At 33.0% G+C, this 15565-nt stretch overlaps 1 protein-coding gene across 7 annotated transcripts in view; it reads right to left on the minus strand.

Annotated features, from left to right (window-relative positions):
* Nucleotides 1-15565, minus strand: part of LOC144852146 (MAP/microtubule affinity-regulating kinase 3-like) — a 65488-nt gene that overhangs the window by 26999 nt on the left and 22924 nt on the right. For all 7 annotated transcript variants that reach the window (XM_078709889.1, XM_078709888.1, XM_078709887.1 and 4 more), the window contains exons 7-9: nt 12500-12556; nt 4009-4245; nt 3237-3356 (exon numbers count right to left, since the gene is read on the minus strand). In XM_078709889.1, the coding sequence (XP_078566015.1) occupies nt 3237-3356; nt 4009-4245; nt 12500-12556 (414 nt within the window). The remainder of the gene's footprint in view (nt 1-3236; nt 3357-4008; nt 4246-12499; nt 12557-15565) is intronic.

Below are 15565 nucleotides of genomic sequence, written 5' to 3' on the forward strand. Positions count from 1 at the left end.
GCCTTAAGGGAAAAAATGGTCAAAAACGTTACACGGATGACAAAGTTTTCAAATTTTGCACATATGTTCACTTGGACATACAGATTAAAAAAATCACTGTAGCCAAGAAAAAAAATGTATTTTATGACCATATTTGGAGTATTTTCAAAATGGCCGCCAAAACAAAATGATGGTCCATATCTTAGTAACCGGTAGGGGTACAGAGTTCATTTTAGTGTTAAATTGCTTAGAACACATATTGTGAAAAATGAGGATGTAGTGTCACAACCTGAAAAAGCATGGAAAAGTGGAAGGGCACATGCCATGCTTTCACCTAGATGTCTACACATGTTGTTGATGTTATAGTAACAGAAGTGATTACCAGTGCCGAATGCAACCCACAGTTTCAGTTCAGGAAATCGATGGCAAAGATTGAAAAATTGACCAATTAGAATGATGATAATGTCAGTATCCACAGTTCGCACCATGATTTGTCTTGCACCATGCTCCAACGAGTGCACCAAATGAATTACAATCCTGGTATCTGCTTCTTCTTGTGTTGAGTTACTCATGTTGTTTCCTTTAGATATGACTGATGTACCCTTTGTTATGTACACATTCTTGTTGTCTGTAAATGATTGTTGTTCAACTAACTCAGACAAATATAGGAATAGTTCCTCTTTGTTTTTGGAATTAAGAAGGAAGTCTTTCCACTTGACAGGTGTCTTGGTTTTTGGTTCTACTTTTAAGCGTACACCTTTACCTCTCTTCTCTCTAGTAGATTCTTTAATGCTTGATGAAATATATCTATCCCACACAACATCTATGCGGCTGGTTGTCAATAATTCACGCTTAATAAAACCTAAAAATACTTGCTGGCCAAATTCAAGAAAGGTAGGCGCAGTGGGCAAAGTGTGTATAAGAGTTCCTCCGTCAAATATTTTTGCATCAAAGCGGTTTGGTGGTTCTGGTTGACCGTCACAGTTAAGACATTTCAGTAACTCTGACTTTGTCCCAAAGCGAAGCTTACCATCGTCTGAGAGAGCAGGTGGATAAAATTGGTTCTCATGTGAGAAAAAAACAGCAAGGTCGCCGTCTCTTCGCTGGTTTGCAATGTATAATCGAGCAAACAGACTAATCTCATCGCGAGCAGCACTTAACTTATTATTTTTCTGTTTGCATTTAGGCTTTCTTGATTTCAGTAGTGCCAGTGAATTTTTCTTTATGGAATCGTGACAATTTAAGCCCAATATTTTGATGTTATGCGCATTCGGTAACGAAATTTGAGGTTATCGGGTCAAAGGTCAATATTATGATTTCCAGTCACTTTTGGGAAAAATAGTTCGTTAGACCAAATACTAACATGTATATTGTGAATATTTTAGGACCAACCTCATGTTTCTACTGTCAGTAGTTATCGAGATATGACCATACTAGGGTCAAAGGTCACAATTCCGGAAATGATGATTCCGGCCATTTTCTAATAAAATGTTGTATTAGAGTGAATAGAAACATATGTGTTCTAAGCAATTTAACACTAAAATGAACTCTGTACCCCTACCGGTTACTAAGATATGGACCATCATTTTGTTTTGGCGGCCATTTTGAAAATACTCCAAATATGGTCATAAAATACATTTTTTTTCTTGGCTACAGTGATTTTTTTAATCTGTATGTCCAAGTGAACATATGTGCAAAATTTGAAAACTTTGTCATCCGTGTAACGTTTTTGACCCTAAGGCACCCCACTATATTATTCATGTAATAATTCAAGAGGTTGTGTTTGCCCTCTTAGGCAGTTTTACTCAATTTGTAATTAATAAATACTTAGAATCAGGGCTAGAAGAATAGAAAGAAATTGTTTTTCACCACTAGTAAACCTTTGCTAGTTGTAAAAAATCTAACTAAGTCTAATGAGTTACCCAAATAGCAAGCAAGCAAATTTGTTGGTAAATTCATTCATTCTACAAAAAGTGGATTTACAGAAATTAGCAGATCAATGATTTTTTTTAAATTACAACCAGCTAACATTAGCGAGAAATTTACAAAACAAAATCTACGAAATCATGAAAAGTCTACTAGAAAATTAATAGTTTGCTGGGGTGAATTTCCCGCCCTGAGTATAATAACATCATTCTCTGATTGTATAATTTTTAATTCTTCTTCTTGATTTAGATTATAGCTCATTCATTTCTATTTTAATAATTGACATAAACTCACAGTGATGTTTATAATTTTCCTTTGGATTTATTCACTAATTTACTACTAATTGCAATTGGAAACTACAAATAAATTATTCTAATCATTTGTAAATATTACCTAGTTAGTATCACTACAATGATCATAAATCCGTAAGGAACTTAAACTGCTCATTGATTTTGACAAAATCTGATTAGTCAAGCAAATGGTTAATAGCAGGCTGCTACAGCATGACCCATATACTCAACGACCAACGAGCAATCTTGAAAAATTCATGATGAATTACCGAATATTACTTGTCACTCGTTGATAAAATACCTCGGCCTTGAACTCCCCGATACCCTAGCTATATCATCGACCATTATAAAATGCTATTCGGTTTCATTAAATTATCCCCGGTTAATTCAATTACACACCGCCGCGAATCATAAGGGATTTGGTCTTTCTAAGGTGCACACCGTTACAGCGTTTGTTGGCCGTGTTTCCTGCTCATCGTTAATCGGCGATGACAGCACGGGTGTATTGGCCAGATGGTCGTGTCTACTAACGGATATTGAAATAACGTGTTCATTTGGTGTTGGTGGTAGCGATTACATTGTATTCATGTAATAAAAATCAAAACCACAATATATATTGACAGAGCAATATGGCGTAATGGTGAGAGATACCTGACTAGCATGTGATGGAGGCATTGGTTCGAGATCTGTCTGTGCCATATTGCTTAAAATAGCCATAGTAATAGTCAAATTGTCTCATCTTTCGAATGGGACGTAAAGCTGTTGGTCCTGTACATTGCGAAAGTAGGGGATCATTTCATGTTGCACTGAAAATGACAACATTGTTATGTGGTTTGTAGATTGTAACCAATTGTCTTTACCTTTTGAATATCATATACACATCTACAAATTTCAGTTAAAATATGTTCAACAAAAATTATCCAACCTACAAAAATGTTTTGCTGTCCAAATTTGTTCTGCGGAACATCATTCTAGCACACAAGTTATATCACATTTGCCATACAAATATGATGTGACAACATTTCTATTCCCAATACTTACTTCTAAACTAGCCCTTTTGCCTGGATTCAACATCAAGAACCGTTTCAATAAATTTTCACAATCTGTTGACATATAAAATGGAATTCTATACTTTCCTCGTAAAACCCGCTCCCTCAATTCCTGGAAAAGATAAAATATGGAAAAAGATTATGAATAATCAATTTACCTTAATATCTATAAATATTTATACTAGTATGTTTCAAATCAACCTTTCCAATTCTGTAACCAAAAAAATCTTGAAAACACTGTGATACTATTTTAGACGACGAGACGATGCTTATTCGTGTAATGCATTGTGGGAGTAACACATCGCAGAAATATATGATATGGCAAAAAGGGATAGGATACAGTGTTTATAAGCTGCATGGATGCAATTAATGTGGAGCATACATTAGAAAAGTTTCATGTATTTAATAATTTCAATTAGTTGGCTCTACTAAGCTAAACACAAACCAAGTACGTATTGCAAACATGCCTGCCTACACATCCCTTCAGTCCAGTGTCCAATCTTAACCTACTGCCAAGGTTGACTGTCTCTACTCCACTATCTAAGTCTCAAGTAAGACCTGTTGCCGGAAGTCTTTCGCATTGCAATTGCAATACACATTGATAGAGTAGTTTACCCAATCTTCCGGTCATCATGTGTTGATCTGTCATCTTACGCTTTGAAAATTCTCAGGGTTGACAGGTCTGTGTAATTAGTGAATTTCTTGATGTTTGATGCGAATTGACATAAAAATGGATGTCTAGAAAACAAATTAATTCTACATACCTTAAGATTCTGACCATCAAATGGTAATGAACCACTGACTAAGGTATAAAGTATAACTCCTAAACTCCATACATCTACTTCCGGGCCGTCGTACTTCTTTCCCTGGAATAGCTCCGGAGCTGCGTACGGCGGACTTCCACAAAACGTATCTAGCTTCGTTCCTGGCGTAAATTCATTACTAAAACCAAAGTCTGCTATTTTTATATTTAAGTCTTTATCAAGAAGAAGATTTTCCGCCTGAGGAAGATAAGACAAATTAAAAATAAGTGAATTTTTCATAAACAAAAGATTTGCTTCCTAATTTGGCAAAATATGGGAAACAAGTTATATCTCGTAAAACACCAGAACAATTTAAGAGTTGGGGACTGACTCAAAAGTTAAGAAAATGTAAAATGGCCATCATATATTTAGAAATACAGTAATGAGTAATCATCATAAATAAGGATCTGTATAATCAGTAAATCAGCAAATCTCCAAAATTCTGAATCACAATATCGTCTTTCATATCTTGTTATTTTTTAAAAATGAATTATTACATTTTTATAAATTTTTTATAACAAATTTATAATAAAAAATCCTATAAAAGCCTTCAGTAGAGCCCCTCCTTTAGGAAACCCCTATGAAGGGGACACTTTCATGAGATATGAACTAGGAAAATATGGCCAACTCCTATTCAGGGCGAAACTTTGTTTGGGTTTTAAAGGTATCCGTTAGGAAATCTACTGTTAATTAACAATGCACCATAATCAAAATATTATCATCAAAATCACTATAATGATAATAAATAATCAATAATCAATTATCTTCCTGCTGCCAAACCAAGACAATGCTATTGTGATTCACAACATATGATCTTATATAATTTTGCAACACAGTCATGAATCTCATATCTTAACATTGCTATTGTTTTGTATTATAATTCTATTCTTGATCTCATATTAACATCATTAGTATACATTATATTTTAAAAACCTTTATAAAATATCATGTACAATGATTTAATAATAACTGCATAATATAATCTACAGTACAAATTAAATTTAAATACATAGAGCAAACAAATTACAACAAATCGGTTCTCGTCATACTCTTTCGTAAATTATATGTTGCGAACACATTTAAGTCAACTACGATAGAGTCTAGTCCTTGTAATCTATTAACATAAATGTCAGTGAATTTCATTTATTTGATTGTACTCAAGGTACAACCTATAAGTTTGATTCTAAATGTCAAATGGTCACGCGTTATGAAAGCGCAAGACAGTGATCAATACGACCAAGGCTAACTGTTAATTCTATTCTATCTATTGTGATCATTGATTTCACTTGTGATTGATACTATCAGAAATTAAAAAGTGGTCATGTAACTAGCCCACAATGTTGTGTTTATGGGCTAGCAACTTCATTGATTTCACTGGCTATTGATAGTATCAGTTATAATTAGAAAGTGGCCATGTAACTATCCCACAATGCCGTGTTTACTGGGTAGCAACTTCATTGATTTCACTGGCTATTGATACTGTAGCATCAGTTATAATTAGAAAGTGGCCATGTAACTAGCCCACAATGCCATGTTTACGGGCTAGCAACTTCATTGATTTCACTGGCTATTGATAGCATCAGTTATAATTAGAAAGTGGCCATGTAACTAGCCCACAATGCCATGTTTACGGGCTAGCAACTTCATTGATTTCACTGACTATTGATAGCATCAGTTATTATTAGAAAGTGGCCATGTAACTAGCTCACAATGCCATGTTTACGGGCTAGCAACTTCATTGATTTCACTGGCTATTGATAGCATCAGTTATTATTAGAAAGTGGCCATGTAACTAGCCCACAATGCCATGTTTACGGGCTAGCAACTTCATTGATTTCACTGGCTATTGACACTGACAGCATCAGTTATTAGAAACTGGCCATGTAACTTGCCCACACTGCCATGTTTATGGGCTAGCAACTTAATATTGATTTCAGTAATGATTGATACTATAAGAAATTAGAAAGTGGCCACGTAACTAGCCCACAATGCCATGTTTACGGGCTAGCAACTTCATTGATTTCATTAGCGATTGATACTATCAGAAATTATTAGAAAGTGGCCATGTAAGTAGCCCACAATGCCATGTTTATGGGCTAGCAACTTCATTGATTTCACGACTATTGGTACAATAACTCCAGTGATCGTAAAGAAAATGGCCAATTGTTAATTTTTTTTTTTTTTTATCTTTTATGGGTCTCTCCCATCTTTATTCATTCAATCTTTATTCATTCAATAATGTATATACAAAATTCATTATTATATAATATAATAAAATAATATCATAGAAGAAGTTGTTAATATAAGACAGCACACATTCAAACAATCTTTTTATAGTACTGTATATAAATATTGCACATACATTAAAGTAAACTTTATAATATTATATCTTATGAATATTGTTTCAAAAAGAACATTAATTTTTTTTATTTATACAATTTTCCAGGTAAGTAATACGTTTCATTATTTTTATACATAATTGTTGTTTATAGCAGCATTGATAATATGTATATTCTTATATTTTTTTCATTTATAAAAAGATGATGAAGTGAGGCATATTTCCATTTATTTAGTTGTTAATTACTAGCCCAGCACACAATGTCTATGGGCTAGCAACATTGACTTTACAGGCACTAGTGTCCATGTTTTGGTTGAATATACTAGCCCAGCATGCCATGACCACCTTTTACATTGTTAGACTGTTGTGTAGATCATCACTAGCTCGACTGTTAGTAGGTATCCCAATGAAAGCGCACAGAAGGGTATCACTTTTGAAATATTAACAAAATTCGAATAAGTAGTATGACTTTGATGGTAAATAAATCGTATTCACACTTAATTACTACTTACAAAAATTATATTGTTTGAAAGTACTTGTTTTAATCTATGTATAAGTTTGTTTACAATTAAAATTAATGAAGTAGTTGCCGAGAAAATGCGATTTTAAAACGGTTCTAAAATCCCGTCGAGCCGATTTCCGCGCGTTGAAAACCTCATCGGAAAATCCCCATCAGTTTTCAAAACACGATCGCACGATTACCATTGAAGCTAGCGGATTAATTTTTGTTGTATGTTATCAGGCTTTAAATGAGCTTTAATTTGATATGAAAATCGTCTTTTATAAATAGATTTTTAGTAACGAAAAGTCATTTTTTGTGACAAAAATCCAATTTTGAATCACCGTTTATGGAAAAATATTATGGATTTTGGTATTAAATTATAGCTAAATCTACATTGAAATCGATAAAACATAGATTACAAACGTATTGTGCATGGTAATTGTGCGAACTACATTTTAAAATGGTGCATGAGGTGTAAATCCCGTTCAGAATTTTAAAGATTCAACCATTATAATCCGGTGAATATTGTAGTGAGTAAAATATTGTACTGTGAAATACGCGCTAGTTTGTTGTGACGTTTTCCGTTTAATACATTATTGCACCCTATCAGCGAATGGTACGTTCCATATTTTGAACACGTTGTTTAGTTTTCCTCGCTCGAGTTCGGCCAGCTCGACGCGAGATGTGTGACAGCAGCGATGTCGGAGATTGACATGTCCTTTTCCGTCGTAGAATATCTGGTTTTACGCATTAATTTAACAACTTAAAATTGGTGTAATGTGCGGAAGATTTATTATGCAAGTATACAATGCAAATGCGTTAGGTTTAAATGTACCGAAGAAATTTATTAAGCTAATTTACCAACGTTACATTTGACTCTGTATACGGCGGCCGAAAGTCATTAACTGCGACCGAAATACTTTACGGGAGCGACTGCTGATCGCGAGTAAGCCGTTACTTGGCCTAAACTTTAGCTCCGTATTTTAATTTAATAACGTACTTACGGTTAGAAATACGAAAAGAAAACCATTTTTATAATGTTATATATACTATTCATGTAAACAATTAATTGTTTTAATTAACATTGATTATTTTAAATGAGTTTATTTTGACCCATTGTGTGTTTGCCTAAGAGAGCATCTTAGCCCGGCTTGGATTTGGTGTCATAATCATACGGCCCTAAAATCTTGTTTTACGTATTCAAAAGTTATATAATTTAGTATTTATGATTGAAATTATGAATATAAAGTATATTAAAATAATATAATAATCATACTTACCTAAAATTAGTGTGAAAGAAAGGAAACAGTACACACAGTTTTTAACATACTTTTTCATTTTTTTTTTATAATTTTAAATTTCACCATTAAAAAAATTTTTTTTTTTCATATTACACATATCAAATATATTTATTAATGAAATATACACTACATTCTAACAAGTAAAAAAAAAAATTAAATGAATTAGTACAGTAGTTCAAAAGTTACAGATCATTGAAAAATTGCATTTTTTTCATTTTTTAGGGAATTCCCGCAAAAATAGGCGCAAAATGCTTTCGGACCAACTTTGCGGACCAATAATTTTAAAAATAGGTTTCGTTGAGACTCCAAAAAAAATAGAGTTGTACAACTCTGTGATATCTATAGGTTTAACAAAAATCAAAACTTTTAACTGATTATTGTAAAAGTTATAACCTTTTAAAAATGCTTCCAATTTTAACTGCAAAAAACACCATTTTTAGGCAAAAAATCGAGTATTTTTTTACCACTTTAAATAACCATAACTTCAGAACGGGTAATCGGATTTCAATCATTTAAATTGCAAAATGCTAATTACATTAAGTTCTTTGTGGTTAACTGAAAGAAAAAGTAAAAAAATTAATCTAAATTTTTTCATTGGGATACCTACTGTTAGAGCACATCATACTCAGTGCATTGTCAGACAGTTAGATCATGAATTCTAACCAAACTGTTTGACCTATCATACTTATTATTACTGTACATTGTGAAACCATTATCGCTAAATTGCTAGCCTACCAATCATAAATGATGTGAGCATGATGCATTATTTGTTGTTGTATAGAAAATAAATTCATTATTACATATACATACATACATACACATACAATTTTGTGAGATTGTTAGATAAATACGCAACAAAATGACCGCCCTATCACATTTCATAAGTAACGAACATTAACAAAACTATTGGATAATCACAAGGTGTAATACTGTAGTCTATTCTAACAAGAGTTAAATTCTAATTAATAATCGTACTTCAATTAATATTTGTGGTTATGAGTAAGGGTGGCTTCCTGTTTTTTTATAATTCTCTACTGATCTTGTTAATAGTGTTACATCATGTAGGTGAGACGATTTCCTGTAATAGAGCACTGCTACAGACACAACTTGCTTATTTAAGACCTACGAACAAAACCCAAACTTAAACAAAATAAAAAAATTATATTTAGAAATGTACTAACTACAGGCCACAAGCTTTTTACCAACCAAAAGCTTACATATTAAAAGTATACGTTTTTCGCATTCATACGCTATCACATTCATATGCTCAAGACGCTATCACATTCATATGCTCAACACGCTATCACATTCATATGCTCAACACGCTATCACATTCATATGCTCAACACGCTGTCAAATTCATATGCTCAACACGCTGTCAAATTCATATGCTCAACACGCTGTCACATTCATATCCTCAACACGCCGTCACATTCATATGCTCAACACGCCGTCACATTCATATGCTCAACACGCCGTCACATTCATATGCTCAACACGCCGTCACATTCATATGCTCAACACGCCGTCACATTCATATGCTCAACACGCCGTCACATTCATATGCTCAACACGCCGTCACATTCATATGCTCAACACGCCGTCACATTCATATGCTCAACACGCCGTCACATTCATATGCTCAACACGCCGTCACATTCATATGCTCAACACGCCGTCACATTCATATGCTCAACACGCCATCACATTCATATGCTCAACACGCTGTCACATTCATATGCTCAACACGCTATCACATTCATATGCTCAACACGCTGTAATGGTGACTAAGTAGTGGGCGTGGCTTTAAACTGGAGTATATAATTCCTGCAGTCATATTGTGTGGTTCCTTTCCAATTACATAGTTAAATAACTTTTTGAGCTGCGATTGTGTTGGAGACCTCACCTAACAAAATACACTATAGTATTTAGTCCTCAAGCTTTTTACCGAACTAAAATCCGTCTAAACAACCGCCACTAGCCTATTCTGTTAATTGAAAGTTAACTTGACACAAACATAACCAGAATTTTTGTAAGGGGAGGGTCTGAGAAGTTCTTCACCACAAAAAGGGGGTAAACCGTCATAAGCTAGTATAGGCAAGGTAGGTAACCCATCTGTCTTTAGAGAATGATGTGTTTTTGTACTTTTCTGTTTTTTGTACATGACAGTAATTGTATTGTGTTGTAGTCTCAGAGCAACACAATTTTCTATGTATTTTAGGCAAATATTTAAATAACTCTGGTTAGGTGTTAATATCTCAATTTAAAATGAATTTTGTCTTTCAACACGCAACAGTCATCCTTATCTATCAAGTAATTAAAATTATCAGTAGGTTTAACATTTATCAGACATGGTAAATATACTTATTGATATCGTTGCCGATCAAAATCAAATAGTGGGTAGGTATAGTGGGGTACAAATTCCACTACAGTAATGTATTGTTAATCATGTTGTACAAACATCTTCAGATCCAATCTCATCCGAACTTTACTATTTCAAGCAAATTCAACCTCAACCCTCCCCACCAAAAGCAGTCCATAAAAAAAAACTTCCCAAAAATGTCTAATGGAAGAAAGGTAATTTGTAAAACTACTATAGTTAGATAATTGTAAATTGGTTACTAAAGCTGCAATTGGTATAAAATTTGCCTGGGCACTATCAAGGTGCTTCCTCAAACAATAAAAAATTACTAGTAATAAGTATTACTTTATAAATGTTAAACCAGAACATTCCTTGCGTAAATGTAAAAACAGAAAAGGCACACCTAGATCTAGGCTAGTTTGTAGGCTGTACTCAAAGCCTGGTAAGACCGATAAGGCATAAAAACAAAAGTGAGGATCATCAGCCCAAAAAATATGTATGTTTGTGGAGGATCTACCCTGGAGGTTGGTAGTATTTGAAGGTTGGTGCACCTGCCCGCTACAATGACATTTTTCAGGTTGTATTGAGTAATTGGTACAATTATGTTAGAGCTTGGAAAAACATCTGGCTAAAAGAAATGGATAGTTATCTTTTGACTTTTTAGAACATAAAATGAGTAACTGTCATTGGTCTAAACCTGAAATATAATTGAAGGCTTCTAAAGTCATACATCCTCATTCTGTTGCCAACAGCATGATAATGAATGTATACGGTAAAATAATCCTCAGGGGCTTCAGTCAAAGTTGTTTCACCAACTAACGCAAACCAGAAACTCTCCCAAAACCAGACTTTTCTCTGGGTTCAAAATTCATTTTTACTATTAAAAAAACATTCCGAATACTAGACTTTTCAGACACGGTTAATTAACACTACTTAATGCAAGCTTGTTCATTAACCATTTATGTTTGAATACTCCGTTAAACTAATTACTCACCAGTAAAAAACAATAATCAATGAATGCTAAAGTCTTTAGGCCTACTCATCAATTAACTTTTAAAACATTCATTCTTCATGCAAACATACAGTTGCTTTGACTTCATATAATGTGAACATTTTTAATAGCAATATTATTATTAAAAGACAAATCATGAGGACCAATAGCGAATCTCCTACATATGCAAAACACATGTACATACAAATTTATATAAAGTATAAAGCAAGTGTCCATTCGCTTTTGTTGATGAAATAGATGATCATGATCAGTGTCATCATGATCAGTGTCATCATGATTTGGTCTTCCAACTGAGTACCCATTTTTAGAAATGAAATTATTTGAAAATGTGTTTTTTTAAGGAGGTGTAAAGGTGGAAATACTTTTTAGCATCGTATTTTCTAAGCACCATCACCAAGAGAACTAGCTTAGGAGGTGTATCAAAATTATTACTACACTTCCCGCAGCATGACGTATCAACGCAGAGTGCTGTATTGCGTAATCAAAAGTGGGAACTGAAGACGCAACAGTGCTGCAAACATCGCTACAGGAAATCGAATAAGTTTTATTTCATGCACACAAAAGAACATAGTACAACGTGTAGTCAAGTATGCGGAGTGAACCAGGTCAAAGTCTACAGCAACTAACGTTGACATGCAGCTAAGCAGTTTCACACAGGTGGGGAAAAACACAATTATTGGAAGGGCATTTTCTTATGTTGTGTTACTAATGGGAACCACGCTTTACTGCAGTAACATTTTGTTACTGCAATAATGTATGATTTCAGTTTGTTTTAATCTCAAAGTTATGAGTCAGTTACTGCAATAAACAGTATTGTAGGTGTGGTAACAGATTAAAAGCTTACTAATAATAATAAACGGGTAAAGAAATAAAAGGTAGTTACTGCAGTAACTGCAGTAGAAGCATTTTTCAACATGAATGCCATTTAAAGACTCACCTTCAAATCCCGATGTACAACACGTTTTTGATGACAGTACTGCACAGCTGATACAATCTATAAAACAAAATTTTGTTTAAAAGTTTAATACACATCATAAAATATGCGATTCACAAAAGTACGACTTATACCCGAACCCAAATATAACTAAATGTAATCTTGAAATTCAAAGGCAAATTACAGAAAAAATGACAATGCTGTGGGTATCAGTGGCTGGATCACAATTGAAGATACAAACAAAATAAGCAAAACCTATATATCAGAACGATTAAGTAAAACAGTCAGAAAGAAAGATCAAAGCTTCCAGAAAACATCATTCCTTCGTCAGGGCTAAAATGTAATAAATTGTTCGTAGATATATCCCAGGATAATTTTACGCTTTACACACTGTCTGTCTGTCATAGTAATAAAATAATTAAATGAAAATGGCGTGCTAAAAACTAATAAATTATAAATATAAATTAAAAAATGGATTAAAAGGGAAATTCCTGTTGGTGCGTGGCTATTGCTATGTGGCAATAACCCTTGTAATAATGCTGTTTTCTAAAGTGTAAGAGACCATATGATTAACGTGTTCATTTGAAGAAAATGAAAGCAATCCACAGTTGATGATCATATGATTTCAATGTTCTCATAATCTCCTATATCCATGGACGCACGTGCTGGAGGTACAGTAGGCAGGGTAATTACATTTTTACATTAATTATAAATAATAACTATACACTTTGCCTATGATTTTTAGAATAGATATTTTGTGTACAATTTTTTAATTATTAAATAAAATATATATAATGTTTTTAAAATAAATGAATCCACCTAAAAAACACAAACGATGAATGAACGATGAAAACAATAATATATTGTTTTTGTATTCATCGTTTAAAAGAACATAAAGATGAAATCAAAAACCGATTTTGCTACTGTTTCTTGATTTAACATTTCAAAAGATTAGCATATGAATAGAACTGATGACTGCAGTCATTGACTAAACAGAATTGTAACAAGGGAAAAATTATATTCATATCAAATGACATTTTTTAACTAATTATAATATAAGCGTAGGATATATATGTTGCAATAAATTGTACTTTTATGGACAGCCTTGACTGATGTTGTTATAATATTATGCTGCAAAATCTTGTAAAGTGTATATGCTAATTATGTACGACCTCCGTTAATCAAAACTTATATAGTGAAATAGAAAGATCAATTAATTACATTATCTTATGAACTTTAACATAATGTATGATATAATATTAAAAATTAACATAATGTAATATTAACAATTAAATACAATATTTAAATTATTATTCAATTTGTGTATGTTAACTATAACACTTATTTTGGACACGCCTTAGGGGTGAACAATGTTTGTTTTGGCCAACCCATATTCATATTGATTTTGAAAAAATTTATCTTACTTACAGTATTATTATGTTTTTTCTGAGATGATATTTGTGTGTGTGTTTGAATAGCAGGACAAATTTAAACCACTGATAGATGTGGTCACAGAAGACTCCATTCAATTTAAGCACTATCAAACATTATGTGACAAAAAAAATGATGTGCCCATATACGGACATGATGTCTTATTATATTTGGGCATATCACTACCATATTTGGACATATCACTACCATATTTGGGCATATCACTACCATATTTGGGCATATCAAATTTGTTTGTTATTTTCAAACATTTAAAGTTATTGAAATCAAATTATTGTTTCGAGTCTTTGTTGAAAAGAATTGTTGATCTACTCTCTAATGTTCATGAATTTGATCTCAACTGTATCAATTACTGAATCTACTTTCAAAATGCACTATTTACATAAATTATTTCTATTCACACAGTCTATGTATCATGTACTTCTCATTAATGACACATTACAGCACAGTATATTACTATGTATGTATTATTTACCATACTGTATTGATCAAATATAATAATCCAATGCTGAAGTCTCACCTCCAAATTTAGGCTAAAATTTTGGGAAATGTTATTACAACCCAAATATAATCCCACCCCTAATTTTCCCCATATGTCATACTCAGCTGGGACTATACTCTTATTAAATGTTATATTTTTGTTCAATGAAAACAGGAAGACTGAGTTCTTCTATGATGTAAACTATTATTTCATGAATTGGATTGTTATTTATTGTATTCAACACATTTTACTTAAGGTATCTGCCCAGCTTTACTAATCCCATGTAGTTTAAAATCGCATTCATTTGATAGCATTAGTAGTAGAGAGATCCAATTATAATTTAGAGTGGGACACATAGTTTTGCACTGGCTAACTATTTGATCATTGATAAGTTTGCGGTACACCACATATATTTAGATCTGAAAAGAACTGTTGGGTTTCTTGACGTTTCGATCAATATACTATGGTTCTCAGGAGAATGCAGAAAGTCCAGGAAACTGGGAATTAGTAAAATTGGGTGGGACTGGTGTGAAAAGCTAAAACAATAGCAAGGTTCACATTGATCATATGTACTGTATATCAATAAAATGATTTAGTGTATTTGGCTATGCCACTACTTTTCCTAGGAGGGGCAATGAAACTAAACGCTGATGGGATACATACAATAGCCAGGCCTACCTGTATAATAGACAGTAGGACAGGCCTAGATGCACTCAATGACTCACCAAACTGACTTTGATCTCTCAATGATCATCAATGCCAACATAGGCTATTGTTAAATACCAAGGTCAGACCTGTACACACAGGGTAAACATAACGCTTCAATGGTTTTACAGAAAAGAGCGGTTGAAAATACTATAAGAATACAAGAGCTATGCATTAACATCGTAGGTGGTACTTATGTACAATTTTCATTGAATCAGTGATTTATAAATTTACTTCAGAGAATAAAATAAAATATTTAGTCTATAACCCGTATTGCAGAGCTATAAGGACCGAACAAATTGTTCTTTTAAAGTGTCCCCTGAATAGAGGTTGACCATAGTATTAAAACTTTATATTGTCACTCATTCATTTTTTAGATCTAATTTAAAAGGTCACAAACTACATTTAATGTAAAAATAAATACGATATGGTCC

Source organism: Antedon bifida, chromosome 9 (assembly GCF_963402885.1).
Source record: "Antedon bifida chromosome 9, ecAntBifi1.1, whole genome shotgun sequence".
NCBI lineage: Eukaryota > Metazoa > Echinodermata > Crinoidea > Comatulida > Antedonidae > Antedon > Antedon bifida.